This window comes from Oncorhynchus keta, chromosome 28, assembly GCF_023373465.1.
Source record: "Oncorhynchus keta strain PuntledgeMale-10-30-2019 chromosome 28, Oket_V2, whole genome shotgun sequence".
Lineage (NCBI taxonomy): Eukaryota > Metazoa > Chordata > Actinopteri > Salmoniformes > Salmonidae > Oncorhynchus > Oncorhynchus keta.
The window spans coordinates 43,564,730-43,576,888 of record NC_068448.1 but is presented as its reverse complement, the minus strand read 5'-3'; the positions used below and the strand labels follow the sequence as shown (position 1 = coordinate 43,576,888).

General features: G+C 42.1%; 1 protein-coding gene across 1 annotated transcript in view; it reads left to right on the top strand.

The window, feature by feature from the left end:
• Positions 1 to 12,159, top strand: part of nup210 (nucleoporin 210) — a 59,253-nt gene that overhangs the window by 18,686 nt on the left and 28,408 nt on the right. Inside the window, exons 12-24 of the mRNA XM_035741304.2 lie at positions 944 to 1,099; positions 1,344 to 1,554; positions 3,021 to 3,166; positions 5,099 to 5,317; positions 5,482 to 5,655; positions 6,896 to 7,088; positions 7,218 to 7,324; positions 9,562 to 9,666; positions 10,461 to 10,562; positions 10,868 to 10,996; positions 11,295 to 11,422; positions 11,638 to 11,773; positions 11,870 to 11,932. Of these exons, the coding sequence (XP_035597197.1) occupies positions 944 to 1,099; positions 1,344 to 1,554; positions 3,021 to 3,166; positions 5,099 to 5,317; positions 5,482 to 5,655; positions 6,896 to 7,088; positions 7,218 to 7,324; positions 9,562 to 9,666; positions 10,461 to 10,562; positions 10,868 to 10,996; positions 11,295 to 11,422; positions 11,638 to 11,773; positions 11,870 to 11,932 (1,869 nt within the window). The remainder of the gene's footprint in view (positions 1 to 943; positions 1,100 to 1,343; positions 1,555 to 3,020; positions 3,167 to 5,098; positions 5,318 to 5,481; positions 5,656 to 6,895; positions 7,089 to 7,217; positions 7,325 to 9,561; positions 9,667 to 10,460; positions 10,563 to 10,867; positions 10,997 to 11,294; positions 11,423 to 11,637; positions 11,774 to 11,869; positions 11,933 to 12,159) is intronic.

Here is a 12,159-nt window from a genome sequence, read left to right as displayed (position 1 = left end):
AACTAGTAAAACTGGCTAAGTATGTACTGTATAGATGTTGTGGAGAAAGAGGCCACAAAGAGTGCGAGAAGTGTCCATTATGCATCAACAGATTACTTATGTCGCTTGTGTAGCTCTGAAACGTGGTCTTGATGGCTCAGTTGGTTGAAAAAATACTGGGAACACCGAACTGCTGTGTGACTGTCTACATGAATTAATTTGCAATGCAACCATAATAGAATGATCATAGGAGACACAAAGCTATGTGAATCTGAGTATGATCCTATTAAAAAAATAAACTCTTCCCTTCAATTTCTAGCACGACCTCCTAAGAACCAATGTGATACAAAGCCACACGGAGCAGCACAGCAGGCTCGTTTGATAAATCCCCAACTAAAACATTTCTAAAATCCTGTTTTCGCTTTGTCATTATGGGGTATTGTGTGTAGATTGAGCGCATTTCTTTTATTTAATCCTTTAGAATAAGTCTAACGTTATAAAAGGGAAGGAGTGTAAATACTTTCTGAATGCACTGTATGTTGCAGTTTCAGCAACATGGATGATAAACTGTGCCGCAAGTCTGAGCACAGTCAAATCAATTACGGTCAGACTCCCTCTAGTAATTTGTCTTAATTATTTCATCAAACCGTGCGCTTTATGATGACATAAAGAGCATTGTGTTGAAGACTGCGATTTTTACAGTCAAAATCGCAGAATGGTGAACTTACTAAATGACGAGTTGACTGTGTGATATTAGGTTGCTTCTTGTGTAAATATTTTCAGTCTGGATTTTAATGATTTGTAGTTGGTCGACCTATTTTTATTTATTTTTTTGGTGGGGACAGCGCTAATATTTAGACATTTATTTTCTGAATCCTCTTTCATGACTTCTTATTACTACCTTCTAATTTGTACAAGTGTCTCTTGATGTTGGTGTATTTACCCATGTTGCATTGTGTACCAGGCAGCAGGAGGCAGTGGGAATTTCAGCTGGTCCTCCTCTAACCTAGCCGTTGCCACAGTGACAGTCAAAGGAGTGATGACGACCGTCAGTGACATCGGCGTCAGTGTGGTGTACGCCCATGATGTACGCAACCCAATGCACTATGGCGCAATGAAGGTGAGACCGTGTGTGTGTGTATATATATAGATAGCCCTCCACTCTTCATTTTACAGAATAACCTCATTACATATCTTACGTCTTTTTGAACTGATATTAAAACTGTACTGGTTAGTATATTTATAATGTTTGGAAGAATGTTACGTCAATTAAAATAATTAAACGAGTCCATTGAAAAAATTTAGCAAGAACTGTTACCGTTGTCTGGACTTCAGCTCACTGCCCTTCTATCCCCCATCCCCAGGTGTATGTGGTAGAGCCGGTGGGGATGGACTTCTCTCCCTGCCCGGTGGAGGCCCGTGTGGGGCTGGTGCTGGAGCTGCCCCTCCGGATCTTTGGCTTGCTAGGGGAGGGAGGAAAGTGGGGAGTGGAGCAGCGGGTGATGCTGAGTGACTGCAGTCACTTTGACCTGCAGGTGGAGGAGGAGACCCAGGGAGTGTTCCAGCTGCTGGAGGGTGAGGCATTCCCCCATACTCTGCAGTTTAAAACCCTGACAATACTTTACCTAGCTTGGGGGCAGAGCCTTCAAAAATACCCTCTGTAGTGTTCAACTTTTATGTCATTCTCAGATTGGCAATACGGTTTTAATTTCCCTTGATCCACAGAGGAGCAGATAACAGATAGACTTTGTTGTCCTCTAGGGCCAGGATTGCAGCCGTATGTCTCTGTCTGTCTCTCTACCTTCCTACAGGTGTTAGACTTCAGTGCAGCTTTTGACATTATTGATTATGATCTACTGCTGGAAAAACGTATGTCTTATGGCTTTACATCCCTTGCTATAATGTGGATAAAGAGTAACTAGTCTAACAGAACACCGAGGGTGTATGTTTAGAACAGAACACCCCAGGGTAGATGTTTAGGCCCCTTGCTTTTTATTATTTTTTTATTAATGATATGCCACTGACTTTGAGTAAAGCCAGAGTTTCTATGCATACGGATGACTCAACAGTATACACGTCAGCTACTATAGCGACTGAAATGACTGCAACACTCAACAAAGAGCTGCAGTTAGTTTCGGAGTGGATGGCAAGGAATAAGTTATCCCAAAGTATTGTTTTAGGAACAAAACACGCACTAAACCTCAACTAAATCTTGTAATAAATAATAAATAACTGTCATGGTCAAAACATATTGATGCAGTAGTAGCTAAAATGGGAAGAAGTCTGTCTATAATAAACCGATGCTCTGCCTTAACAAAACTATCAACAAGGCAGGTCCTGCAGGCCCTAGTTTTGTCGCACCTTGACTACTGTTCAGTCGTGTGGTCAGGTGCCACCAAAAAGGACTTATTGCAATTGACTCAGAACAGGGCAGCACATCTGGCCCTTGAATGTACATGGAGAGCTAACATTAATATTATGCATGTCAATCTTCTGGCTGAAAGTGGAGGAGAGATTGACTTCATTACTACTTTTATTCAATGCACCGAGCTGTCTGTCTAAACTACTGGCACACAGCTCGGACACCCGTGCATACCCCACATTACATGCCACAAGGTCTCTTCACAGTCCCCAAGTTCAGAACAGACTATGGGAGGCACACAGTACTACATAGAGCCATGACTACATGGAACTCTATTCCACATCAAGTAACTGACGCAAGCAGTAAAATTAGATTTAAAAATCAGATTTTAAAAAACACCTTATGGGACAGCGGGGACTGTTAAGCAACACAAACATTGGCACAGACACATGCATGCATACGCACACACACACACACACACACACACACACGATAACATACGCACTATACATACACATGGATGTAGTCATGAAGGGGCCTGAGGGCACACTGTGTTGTAAAATCTGTGAATTGTAATGTTTTAAAATTGTATAAATTACCTTAATTTTGCTGGACCCCAAGAAGTGTAGCTGCTGCCTCTGCAGCAGCTAATGAGGATCTGTTATAAATACAAATGCAGGTAGGCTGGCTCCAGGGCAGGACCACTGCAGTGGGGTACGGGCCCAGGCTCTTGCCCCAGGATACACAACCCTGACGGTCAGCTACACCCACGGCAACGTCCACCTCAGCACCAAGATCACCATTGCTGCCTACCCACCACTCAGAGTGAGTCCATGCCCCTCCTACCTGTACCTTAAGGCATGGCCTATTCACACACGTTTATTTCATATTGGTCTACATCAACCTCTTCCCCGGTCAAAGCATAAAAAGAGACTTGAGATTGAAGTTGTTTTGTAAAGCTTGTTTTTAACCCCTGCACCTACACACCCCGATGAGTTGTCCTTTTTTTTGTTCATTTTTGTGTCAGGCAGGGTTTTTTTTTTTTTTTTCTAGCTGTTTGCACACCCAACATTTTCTTAAGGGAAGTCTAAGTTCAGTAGCTGACGTAAATTCAAATACAATTTTATTAATCACATGCTTCATAAACAACAGTTGTGAACTAGCAGTAAAAAAATTTGTTTAAATGCTTCCTTATAAAGACCCTTCCCAACAGTGCAGAGAGAAAGAAAAGAGAAATAATAGAAAAGTAAAATACGTAATAATAGATACACAATGAGTAACGATAATTTGGCTATATACAAGGGGTACCTGTACCGAGGTGATATGCAGGGTATGAGGTAGATATGTACCTATAACTAGCAATAAAGTGACGGATAGTAAACAGTAGCTGCAGCATATGTGATGAGTCAAAGTTTGTGCAAAAGGGGTCAATTGCAGATAGCCCGGGTAGCTATTTGGTTAACTATTTAACTAACTATTTAGCAGTCATTGCTTGGGGGTTGAAGCTGTTCAGAGTCCTATTGGTTCCAAACTTGGCGTATCGGTACCGTTTGCCATGTAGAGAGAGCAGTCTATGGCTGGAGTCTGATAATATCTAGGGTCTTCCTCTGACACCGCCTGGTATAGAGGTCCTGGATGGTAGGGAGATCGGCCCCAGTGATGTAAGCCCCTACGTCGGTGATTCGTCAACGGTACTACTCATAGTAGGAGTGGGAACTATGGATGGGATTCTTCAATTAAGTGTTTGTCATTCACTTACTGCACCAAACATCTTAGTTAGATGTAAAATTATGCGACTACGACCGCCTCTGCAAAAACACTACAGATTTTGTTTATGTATCATAGATGAATTCTGACTAATTTGAGGAAGTGTATGCTGGGTATGTTGTTGCTATGGCGTCTCAAGAGGGACAAACAGTAATATTACCGTAATATCTCATTTTTCAAGCGAAGGTCTTTTAAGGGATTATGCGAAGCACAGACGTACGCTTAGCTGCTTGGAGCAAACCGAACCAGTATGCGGGTGCCTTTCAACACCCAGACACACACACACTTTCACAACACACACACTGTTTTCTCTGCGATCAGGGCAGAAGTGCAAGGATCAGCTAGTGTTCAATTACCTCCTGGGTTTCGTCAGTGTTTTGTGCATTTTAATTATGCCCTCATGCACTCAATACACTGATTTGTTTTCTCTGTTGCTGCTTTGGCTCAAGTACTTCACTGTAATGGAATTGATGTCAACTCGGCCCATAGAATGGACAATTTATGTAAAGCAGAGAGGCATCTCCATTCCCATGCATGGATAATTTTGTCATGCATCCTCTCTTCCATGACCATGGGTTTTCATCCCATTAACCCAAGTGCATGGTAAGACAGTGCTCTTTGGTACATTACCAGGAAATTGTTATTTTAGGAGGTTAAGATAAGCTTCTAATGAGTGAGCCAGATTTATCGTTACTCTTACTCTGAGAAGGAATCTGGGAGTTTATGCTCCCTTCAAATAGCTACTGTAGCATTTACCTTACCATCCTATTACCACGTTGTCTGTCTGTCTTCCTGCTTGACCTAATTGAAAAATCTCCTGAAGTTGAACCATTTAGGATTAGCAGTGTCAAACCTGAGAGCTTTATCCAGAAAACATCTAACAAAAAATAAGCAGTAAATGTTCATCAAATATAATTTTACTCTACAAAATACAGTATGCCACTTCTCCATTTACTAACCTGTACATGCTCTACATGTTGTCATGTGCAGGCTGTGGACCCTGCCTCTGTTGCCTTGGTGACCCTGGGCTCCTCTAAGGACATGCTTTTTGAGGGCGGACCCAAGCCCTGGGTTCTAGAACCCTCCAAGTTCTTCCGGAACCTAAAGGCTGAGGATGAGAACAGTGTTAGCCTGGCTCTGACCGGGCCCACCTCCCGCAGCTACCTCCGACACTGGGTCAGAGCAACCTGTAGAGCCCTGGGAGAACAGGTGAGGGAATGGGCTTTTTATTGTTTGGCACCTACTGAATATGGCCCTAGGCTTTAAAAAGACGTTCTAGCTCTTTAAGATACATTGTAGATGAAATGCTTTGTTACAAACGGTAATATGTCTGTTATGAACAGGTAATAAGCATGTTAAAACTACCTCTCCAGGTATTGGCACTTACTGTGGGGAACCAGCCTAGTTTGACCAATCCCTATCCTGCGGTGGAGCCAGCAGTGGTGATGTTCGTGTGCGCCCCTCCCTCTCGCCTCACCTTGGTCCCTGTGTACACAAGTCCCCAACTGGACCTTACCTGCCCTCTGCTGCAGCAGAACAAACAACTGGTGAGAAAAATAAAAGGGCAGTGTTTACACAGCACACATTCAAACACACTTGGCACAGGAGCTGGCTACACAAAAAAGGCGGCTGGCAACAGTAAACATGTCGTCGTCCCTCACGAATGATGCATTAAGTGATCTATGGCAAGACGCATCATTCACCCAAGTGGAGTAAAAATTGGCCCAGTGGTTGCTGAGATATCGTGTGGGTTAGCCAGACTCATATCCCTTAGTCAAATGGATCAAGTGATCTAAACATGTGCCTGTTAGAGCACCACATGAGGTCGATATGAATATTCTTGCATATATTGAGTCTTGACCGTGTTTGCTACATGTGTACCAAAAGTGGTTACAATACAAATATTCTTGACTGATTTTATATGCATTTTTGTTCCAGACCACGTAAATGTTTATTGGTCAATAGTGGCCATGTTGTTTTAGGTACTTGTCTGGAAAATGTTGACCTTTGTCCATAGATGCCACACATCAAATGTAGTGCAGATCGGTCATTCGGTGTCAGAAGAGTAGCGGGATTTTCACAAAATTCTATATGGTGGAAAATACATCATGGCAACCATATGGGTCCCTGAGGCAAATTTTGTTCCTTGTAAGGAGAGACTTATGTACCAAATTTCATGACTTAGGTCATGGGCGGCAGGTAGCCTAGTGGTTAGAGCGTTGGACTAGTTGCAAGATCAAATCCCCAAGCTGACTAGGTAAAACATCTGTCGTTCTGCCTCTGAACAAGGCAGTTAACCCACTGTTCCTAGGCCGTCATTGTAAATAAGAATTTGTTCTTAACTGACTTGCCTAGTTAAATAGGTAAAGGTAAAATAAATTAAAATCAAGACTGGGTGAGGGGCGTGAACTCTCAAAGTTTGCTTTTTCAATCTCTTGTAATAGCGCCACCATCTGGCCAATCAGTGTCATTTTGTAAATTCCTGATCTCCATGGCAAGGCGCATAATTCACCGAAGTTTCTTCAAAATCGGGCCAGTGCTGTTTTGAGCGATCGTGTGTGAGAACGAACATACTAACGGATGGAGACAGATCCACATTCCCCTCCCCAATTTCATTGTGGGGGATAACTAAAGAAATAAGATCATGTCAAGTTTGCCATTCTGCCTTTCTTAATTGCACCTGGGGGGATAAATAAAGTTGTATTGAATTGAATGTCTTCATCCTTGTCAGTTTAATTTAGAAAGAAATAGTGCGTTGGAAGAACTGTGTAACATTATTTGTTGCAGGTGCCTGTCTCAAACTACCGCAACCCTGTGCTGGACCTGGCTGCCTTTGACCAGCAAGGCAGGAGGTTTGACAACTTCAGCTCTCTGAGTATCGTCTGGGAGTCGACCAAGGTGTCCCTGGCCAGTATCGAACCCACCATGCCTATGAAGCTGGAATTACTGCAGGACAGCAACAAACAGAAGAAACTTCATGGTATAATTTTGATATTCCTCATGATGGTATCCTTGCTTGATTTTATTTGTATTCTTTGGTCTAATACCAGGTGTTTTTGAAGGCAATTTCAACAGTTTTGTCCAACAGAAATGTCCTCTTGTGTGTCAGGTCGTCAGACGGTCCTTGTCCACCACCAGTCTGGGACTGCTGCTATCACAGTAACAGCTCTGAGTTACCAGGTCCCCCACCTCAAGGCTGCTAAGGTTCTCAGTCCGGTAAGACAGAAACACAACCTTTTAGCAGAGAAACATCACACTTATCTTACGTAATTAGACAAGCCACCATTTTGAGAGCCATTGTGAACATTTGTGGGTTTTTCACTTCCTGTGACTGGCAGGCAGGATGCTGTTGGCTGAATGTGTGGTGGCCTGTGACCACAGAAAATAAACATTTCATCAGCTTAGAGGTCGCTATAGCAACACAAGGCATGAGAGCCGAAAGTCAGATCTTCAAGAACTGTACAGATGTGACCCACCACCTGGATTCGGTCCTATGTAGTAAAATTTGACATTGGATGAAAGTAGAGAGACTGAGCTAGAAGACTGTATATCATACACTGCAGTTGAGGAACAATGGGGAAATAATTCTGCCTGGAAAGTTGATACACTTGTAACCCCACTTTTGAGAAAATGGCCCCTGAATGTTTTTGCTACACATACCAGAGAGCTCTAATTTGTCTAAACATATTTAGCAATGTTCACACCCTCTTAAGCCTTAGCCCCACCCATCTATTTTAAGGATTCACAGTGTGAAAGTAGTAGTAAAAATGCATTTGATCTTGGCCTATATCCTAATCGGATTTTGATGCATGTCATGTTCTTCACATTACCGTCTCTGGTAAACACACACTATATCAAATAAAATCTAGGTTTATTTGTTACATGTACAGGATACAGAAGGTGTCAACGGTACAGGGAAATTGTTACTTGCATAGTGGAGTCTTTTGTTTAGATATCTAGCTAGCTAAACAATTAACAATAATCTGAAATCTAATGCCGTGTTCAAAAATACTGGGAAATCGGAAATATCTGACTTCCGACTTCAGTGCGTTCAACTGGGAACTCGGGGGAAAAAATAGCTCCAACTGGGGAACCATTTATTTGAATGGTCACTCAACTGGAAATTCCAACTCGAGCCTCTTTCTAGAGCTTCGACTTTCCGACCTGAAGATCACTGAAGTGATGATTTGACCTCGTATTTTTTGTATTTCCCAGGTATTTTGAACATGGCAATACTACCATGCATGGCTCTGCAGGTAGCAAAAGCTAACCAACTAGGTTCAATGTTAGCTAGCTAGCTAACATTAGGCTTTAACTAGAAATGCAAATGGTTTCAGCGATACAAATACTATTACTACACAGACCGTACACGTAACATTAGCTAGCGAGCCAGCTAGCTAACAGTAGGCATTAACTTGCAATGAAAACGACTTTCTGACAGAATTAGAAACTTATAATATCTGAAAATGTAGCTCGACTTACCCGTCCGTATACATGGATGAACACTTCTCCCTCTCTGTAATGGATGTGAGTGTTGCCCTTAGTTTGAAGATGTAATCTGGAGGCCAGTGTTTTATACAACAGTCTTCTTTCTGTGTTCTCTTTTTGAACTCTCTCTCCATTTGGCAGTCATCTCTCTGCATTACACTGATTTCAAAACTCGTTTGATTTCTTCCGTGACAACGACACCGTTTCTTCCCAACCATTGTCATCAGAAGACTCTACCATGTCTGGTTCAATTCAAATGTTTTTACCTAAATCAGGGATTTCCTCATTGTCTGATTCATTTTCAGAGTCACAATCATCCTCTAGAAAGTAGTCCATCGCAACTTTTTCCCACTTTGTCGATGGCACTATTACCTTCAGGGCAGCAATGTTGAGAGAAGTAGAAAAAAACATTTTCAGTTCTTCATGATATCTTTCAAAAAAAGCTGCAGGTAGAAAGGATTATCCTCACATACTGAGCAGCTCATGTTAGACAGAAGCATGCTACTTGTCCAGCCCATCCATTATCTCAACCAATCATGGCTAGCGGGAAGGTTCCTGTATTTTTCCATGGCTAAACCAACCCTCAATGTAACAATTTCATTAATATTTACAGATACAAGTTTGTTATTAAGGCACATGAAAGTTTGTGTTCCCGAAGGCATTTCTGCAACAACAACAAAAAAAAAACATTTTATCAACAAAAAAAATAACATGTTCAAATGCCTCTCCTGTGAAGTAGTGACGTGCGACATAGGCCTAGTTTCTTGAAACGGGTCACAAATACTAAAGTACAGCATTTAATTTTGCCATTGATACTAAGACTTCCCCTATGATTCTACTTGACCTTAACCACAGAACTCAACTTTTTAAGAACACCGCCATGTAGGGTAATCTCATCTTGGTGTCACTCTGACACCTGTGACCATGGCACCCATCCTGTTTTATCTCACCCCCTTTCCTGGCAGTTTGACCCTCTGACCCCTGTCTCAGCCACTCTGGAACTCCTATTGGTGGAAGATGTAACCGTCAGTCCTGAAGCTGTCACCATATACAACCACCCTGACGTGCGGGTAAGAACTGGAGCCTGTGTGAAATGTTCAGTAGTGTTGCAGATAAATGTATGGCATAGAGCTGACAGAATATAATGTGACCCATCCTTCACTGTCGCTGTCAAAGGTAATATCTGCTTCATGTATCCCATTTCTATGGTCCTCCAGTCTTCCCTCACTGGGCACCACTAGCTGCCATGTAACCCCTTCATTCAGTCTCCCTCTGTATCACTGACTGCTCACAGATCCCAACTAGCTGATAGCACTGGATTTATGATGCCTTGACATTAGAGCTGGGATGATAAACCGGAAAAAAATTATAGACCCCGACTACTTGTTGTGGACATTTTGCTGATATCGTTCATTATAATAAATAACCTATAAGGCCCTACTAGAGAAATTTGAAGTTTGAAGTGAAATAACTTTGCTAATATGGTTGATTGTTGGTTGGACAATTGATAGCTACAACATTGAAAGTAGTAGTAGGAGTTTTCTTTTTTTTTTACTTTGCTGCACATTAATGTTATAAACTTTATCGTTCAATTTATTGTGATATGGATTTTCTTTCTGTATTGCCCATCTCTACTTGAAATATTACACACAGGTGGCCCACTGGCCTGGCTGATATATTTCACACAGATGGCCCACTCAGCATGGCTTCTCATTATAATTACAAATTATTACTTGTGGCCCATGATGTGAAAAACATGTACCTTTCAGCTGATATTGTGATGGGCCTTGACTGCTTCTTTGTCATCATGTCCATTGTGCTGTCATGCTTTCATCCATGGCTTCTCCTGTTGTGTATCCTGCAGGCTGACCTAGCCCTGAGGGAGGGCTCTGGGTATTTCTTTGTCAACACCAGTGTTGGAGGGATAGCAGATGTGGTGTACCAGGAGGCCCAGGGATCTGCTGAGGTGAGGAGAATCACGGAACACTCAGAATGACAATGCTGCTGAGCCTATCACTCTCTTTTAAGTGTACTTTATATAGGGTTAGCACACCATGGTTAAATATATGTATGATGATGTGTTCTATACCTGTCTTAGTTCCAACACCTCCCGTGGCCCATTATTATCCTACTTTCTAACAATATTGTAGCTGACGTGATGCTCTGAATGCCGAATTGATGAAACATCCGTGTGCCTTGAGAAAGGTTGTAACATAAAATGAAAACGTCATATAAACCCTTTCGTCACTGTGGCCTCTCCATGTGCTCTAGGTGGTTCCAGTCCAGCCGGGGACAGTGCAGGTGATGGTTCATGACCTCTGCCTGGCCTTCCCAGCCCCTGCTACAGCTACGGTCCACATCTCAGACATACTGGAGGTTTATGTCCGAGTGGTTGACAAGGTCAGTGGCCAGCCTCAATACTTTATCCTGCAGGGCAGAGACCCAAAGGCTGTGTATCACTGGTTTTCTGAAACCACACTATGTGAAGTATTCAATAAATGGATATATACATACAAACAGGATTAAGATGCTGTGAATTTTGGTCGATCCTCTCATGGCAATAAAGCCGACTTGAATTTGAGTGTAGCTGCTTGTATACTTCGTATAAAAAAAAAAAACTTTTATGCAAATTATTAATGCAATTGGAGCCCAAAATAGTGCTTGTCGTATTAAAAAAACATTAACTGGTTTCTTGCAGGTGGAGATTGGTAAATCTGTGAAAGCCCATGTCAGGGTTCTGGATGACAACAAGAAGCCCTTTTTGGCCAAATATTTCCGCTTTTTGAATCTGAAACTCAGTGCAGCGTCCGGTATCATCTCTCTGCAGTAAGTTACTGTTACATTAATGAATCATAGAAGTATAAAGTTTTGTTCTTAGAGCAGATATGATTACATGCAGACCATCACATTGCCATTGCCTTTGTCACTGGGAATGGAGAAACGGATAGGAATTACTCCTGCATGCACTGCGGTATGTATATTTTGCCTACATTTCAGTAAAGTAGACGTTGAGTTCACAATTCATGTTGTGTTTTCCCCAGAGCACTTTCAGATCCCTCAGAGAAGGACACGGCAATCTTCCTGGTCAAAGGCTTAGCAATTGGACAGACCAGCGTGTCTGCTATGCTAGTAGACAAAACTGGAAGGAAGATTGCGTCTGCTCCTCAGCAAATAGAGGTAGGAGGGTATTCATGAGACTCACTGAAACATGTTGTCCAATGATGTTATATTATGTGTGTTGAAAGACACTCATTTTTGTTTTGGTCTTTCTAGGTGTTCCCACCATTCAAACTGATCCCCAGGAAAATGACTCTGATAATCGGAGCCATGATGCAGGTACATTGGATTGATACATTTTCAGATTATTGTGGGAAGACTCTGGTCTCTGCCCCTGCTGTCCCCCACACTGATAAGACAGGATGTCCTGTTTAAAGAATCTCATTTTGTGAAAATAATTTGAATCAGCATACGCTTTTAAAATAGGCCTTTCCAGCTGACCTGTTGTGCAACTGCTCATTTGTGGTCTTTGCATTTGTGAAGCTCTCTACATGCTATTTAATTAC